Source organism: Charadrius vociferus, unplaced genomic scaffold (genome assembly GCF_000708025.1).
Source record: "Charadrius vociferus isolate BGI_N301 unplaced genomic scaffold, ASM70802v2 scaffold259, whole genome shotgun sequence".
NCBI lineage: Eukaryota > Metazoa > Chordata > Aves > Charadriiformes > Charadriidae > Charadrius > Charadrius vociferus.
Window position 1 is genome coordinate 188,519 of NW_009661368.1, and position 4,546 is coordinate 193,064.

The 4,546-nt window shown below is 46.1% G+C and overlaps 1 protein-coding gene across 1 annotated transcript in view; it reads right to left on the reverse strand.

Moving 5' to 3' along the window:
* The window catches only part of KCNB1 (potassium voltage-gated channel, Shab-related subfamily, member 1), a 125,220-nt gene extending 120,816 nt beyond the window's left edge, over positions 1-4,404 (reverse strand). The window contains exon 1 of the mRNA XM_009893348.1: positions 3,838-4,404. Coding sequence (XP_009891650.1) covers positions 3,838-4,404 — 567 coding nt within the window. The remainder of the gene's footprint in view (positions 1-3,837) is intronic.
* Positions 4,405-4,546: the final 142 nt, after the last annotated feature.

Genomic DNA, 4,546 nt, shown 5'->3' on the forward strand with positions numbered 1-4,546 from the left:
AACTAAGATTAAAAGCCCAAACCAGAGTGGCAGAGAACTGCTAGCCACTACCACCCTGACATGGACACGAAGTCCCGAGAAAAAGCAACAGTCCTGTTTGGCTTCTCGAGAGCTGCTTTTCTTTCCTGGGGAAAATAAAACTACTGTAATACCTACTCCAGAAGATATCTGCACCTCATCATCTAGGGTAAATCCAGACAGAAGCAAGCACCAGAGTCTCCTCTATAGTTAAAAATGGATGTTGTGAGTACATCAAAGTACAGGAAAAATGCTATTTAGAAAAACAAAAACAAGCCAAAAAAAATCCCGAAAGCCAACCACCAACTATTAAGGGAGACAGGGAGAATGATAAAAATAAGCAGGAAGAGGCAAAAACAGCGATTGCAGGAAGAGGAGGAAGCATTCACAAAGACAGCAGTGAGTATTTGTCAGGGATATACAGGCAAATAAAGCCACAGGAAGCAGAAGAAACTGCTCCTTTAAAATATCTTATAAGGCTATATAGAGAGAGAAATGAAGAGTTTTATTTAATAACTGTCTGTTAAATATCTTTTTCAGTTGGTAGAGGGAGAGTCCCTCAATGCTCAGTTTTGTGCACAGGAGTTTTCCCACTGTGCAAGGTGAGTGCAGGGGAGCACAGCACAGCACAGCACGGGCCTCCAAGTTAAGTGGACTGGTGGGTGAAATGCTTCATGTGCCTGTTGCATAGTCTGACCCTGGAGAAGGGCTGGAGTGCTGCCCCTTGGCTCTACAGCACCTCACACAAGGTCAGTGAGGCTTCGGTTACAGCTGCGAGAGACTGCAGCGTTATAGGAAAGGAGCAAACACCCTTCTGCCAGTGCTGGGGGATAATGCAGCAGTGAGCCCGGGGCTTCAACAGCTGCCCGATTCCTCATGGTAGAAATCTGGAGGCTCTCAAAGAGTGGGTATTGTAACATCTAACAGAGTGTTCTTTCCAGTCACGTACAGGGTGAAGCATCGCACATAAATAAGACACTGCTTGCCATGAGGTGGTTAGTTTAAAAGCCAGACAGATTAGTTTAAAGATATGGGTAAATCCCCAGTGGATAAAAGAACAACAAAAAATTAAGGTCTGGGGGATTCTTCTTCTCTTATTTGAATGCTGTTTTTCACCCTGAGGTACCACACATATAATCCCTTAAAAAAAAAAAAAAACACAACCAAAAACTAAACAAACAGAAAAAACCCCACCAGCAAACAAACACACACCCACCCCCCAAAAAACCCCACAGAAAAAGCAGAAAATGAGTTGCTCTCTCAGTATTTAACCAGTCCCAGTATAACCATGAGAAGTTCTGCAGTAAGCTGTTATGGAAGAGTCAGGTTAGGTGTTGTGCAGAAAATGTTAAAATACAAGCAATACTGACAGCCAGTAAGAAAGCCCATGTTGCTGGAGCGGGAGTTAGACAAAGGGGCATGGCTTACAGAGGGATTGTGTTGGGTTTGGGGGAAAACCTGTATTTGTAGCCATTTTCTAGGCTTCTTGAAGAGAAAACAAAGGGACCCTATATTACATTTAAGTGGAAATACCTTTGCGTTGAGTGGCAAAAGTCTGAAGAAAAAGAATAAGCAAGAGTAGTACAGTTTTTCCCAACAGTGATTTTTAGGTCCTTCAGTGACAGTCATTAAGCCTCAAAATAGTTTACTTCATTCCCTGTCTATAGGAACAGTTTGAGCTTCCAGACCTGGCAGAGCAGATGGAGTCTGGCTTTAGGAAAGGTGACAGAAGTTCCTGGAGGCCTGTGGCCTCAGCGAAAGTGCTTCACTGAGCAGATAGCTGAGGATAGCTGGCCAGGAGCTATCAGGCAGAGGCTCAGATTTAGAAAATGCAGGCTGAAACAGAGCCTGGGCACAGCTGGTTAGGTCAGATAACGGGTCAGGCTGCCAAGTCCCTCTCCCCACGTCTTTCCATCAGAAGTTGAAGACTGGGACCAGCCTATTCAATATGTGAAATGAATCCTCATGAAGGTGATCAAGCAAAGGGCATACTCTGGCATGAGAGAAAAGCGATCCACCAGCAGGGAGAAAATCGGATAAAGAATAGGCTTAGCAGCTCTTCTGTCCCTGCCTGGTAAGCTAATTGTTCATCATACCCATTTTCCTTGCTACACTTGAAATGAGTAGAAATCTGTGTTTGGGAACTGCTGTAGTATTTGAGGTCTGAGGACATAAAGCACCATTTTCATTACAGTAACAAAGTCACAGAATGGTACCTTTAAATGAGAAGGATAATAATGCATTACCATTCACACCCAATTAATCCAGAGCCTGCAATGCCGAATGCACTTACTCTGAGAATTTTCTCAGAAAATGAAGCTAGAGTGCATTTCATTTATAAATCACAAAAGACACTTATTTGGCAAGAATGACCCCTGCTCATATACAATAAATCAGGAGCATCAACAGTCTCTAATGGATTTTGAGTCAGTGCCACAGACAGCGAAGCCTGGGGCCTGTGTTTCAGGATTCCAGGACTGTGCCAAAGGAGCCTTATAAATGATTAATGCATTCAGCACAGTGTCATCCATGCCACTGGAGAGAAAAAGACATTCTGGGGCTCCGTTTGTCATTAAAAAAAGTGATAATCGGTTCAGCAAAAAACAGCAGATGACCATGCCTCTCCCTTCCCCTGCCAGAATGAGCCATTTAGCTCCACACTTCATAAAATCCCTTCCCCAAACTTTTGTACATGCTCTTGGTTCACAATGTGCAACATTTCAATAAGAGAAAAGAGAGGGAAAGAAGAAGTCTGTTTTCATAAGTAGCCCAGCAAAACAAGACTTCCTGTGGGATGGAGCTAAGGTTTACATTTGCAAATGCACATACAACATGGGGGTGACATTAAAGAGGTAGCTGGGGCCTCTTTCTATTTCTTTGCCATACTGTGACAATACCAGTACATAGAAAATTCAAGTTTTAGTCCCTACTGCTCAGTCTCTCATGCTCTTCAATTATTCATCCCACAGTTTTCAACCTCTCCCCCTTCACTTTTGTCCCCATGGTTACTGAATCACTGTGTTCGCAGAGATTTTCCTCACTAAAGAATATGTGACTAACATGAGACAGCTAAATTATCAGAGCCAACTCTGACATTGGTTTCTCCTAACATGGATCTTGTCTTCCACATGCCTTCAAACAGATCTGTTACACTGGCCCCAACTGTAGAGGAAGCAGCACTTCAACTATTGACAGAGACAGAGCTGCAGCAGTATTGCACAGGGAGACTTAAAATAGGCTGGAATCAGGTAAAAGATGAATCTCAAATGCTAGCTTTAGCAGACCTACAGCCTAGGAGTGCATAATACCAATAACTATATGTATTTCACCACAAAATTTTAAATTAAGCCCTAGAAGAGAAGGCAATATTTTCCTGACTGGACTCGGGTCTAATAGTTCAAGTAGATTTCCTCTTCTTAAAAGCCAGTTTGGTTAAGCAGTGAGAAGCACACATGTTTTAGGCCCAAAGAAATCTCTAAGAAAAAATGCACCAAGAAAGGCCACTGGATAAAAAGTCTACTAACGTTCAGCCACAGCAATCAGCATATGCGGACACAGGAGTCAGTGGAGCTGCTCCCACACTGAGCAGCCTAGACTGTCCCAGGAAAGCTCAAACCAAATGCCTTCCGAACTACCCAAAAAAGATACATTAAACCTGGCTTGCATCTGGGAGGCCTTTCTCCCCTTCACTCACAGCATCCAGCCAGCCACACGTACCCGGATGCTAAAACAAGGGTAGCAGGGCAATACTTCCTGCAAGCATCACCACAGTCCCAAGCCAATACAGAGAAGACTTGAAAAGAAATGTGGAGATCTTACCTTGGCCGCTACGGAGGAGTTGGGCTTCTCCAGGAGGTCCCAGAGCTTTTTCCTTTTGTCAGCACAGCAAGTGTTATCAAATTCCTCCCCTTCCCTTTCCCTCAGAGTCTCGGCCTCTCTCTTCAGCTCCTCATTCATCTGCTCCTTCTTCTGGTGGTAGCGGGCCTGGCAGCAGGACTCCAGGTAGATCTCATCCACCCCCCAGTAGTCCAGCTCCTGGCTGAAGGACAAGGCGCACATCTCCTCCATCATGTGCAGCTTGCCAGTACGGTAGAAGTTCAAGATTGAGGTGAATGCCCCGGGATGCCTGTCGAAGAAGTACTCGTTCTCATCCAGGTTGTAGTCATCACAGATCTCCATGAGGGAGTCGTGTGTGTTGCAGTCTCTGAGCTTACCCAGCCTGGTCCGCGGCAACCTGTCCAAGGTCCGCCAGAGAACCTCGTGGGCCAGCCCCCCCACGTTGAGCTTGACCCTTCGGGAGCAGGCCTTGCTCCTGACGATCTCCGTGGGGTCCGGAGGCAAAGAGGTAGTAGAGCGAGATCCATGCTTATTCATCCCCAGAGGCATCGCTGGTCCCCCTCAGGCTGGACGCTCCAAGGTGCGGCGCGGGGGACGGCTCTCCTCACCTCTCCTTCCCCTCCATGCCCCAGAGCTGCAAGAGAGGCAAACCATGGGTCCCCGCCCGCTGACCTCCGCGCCCGCCGCCGCC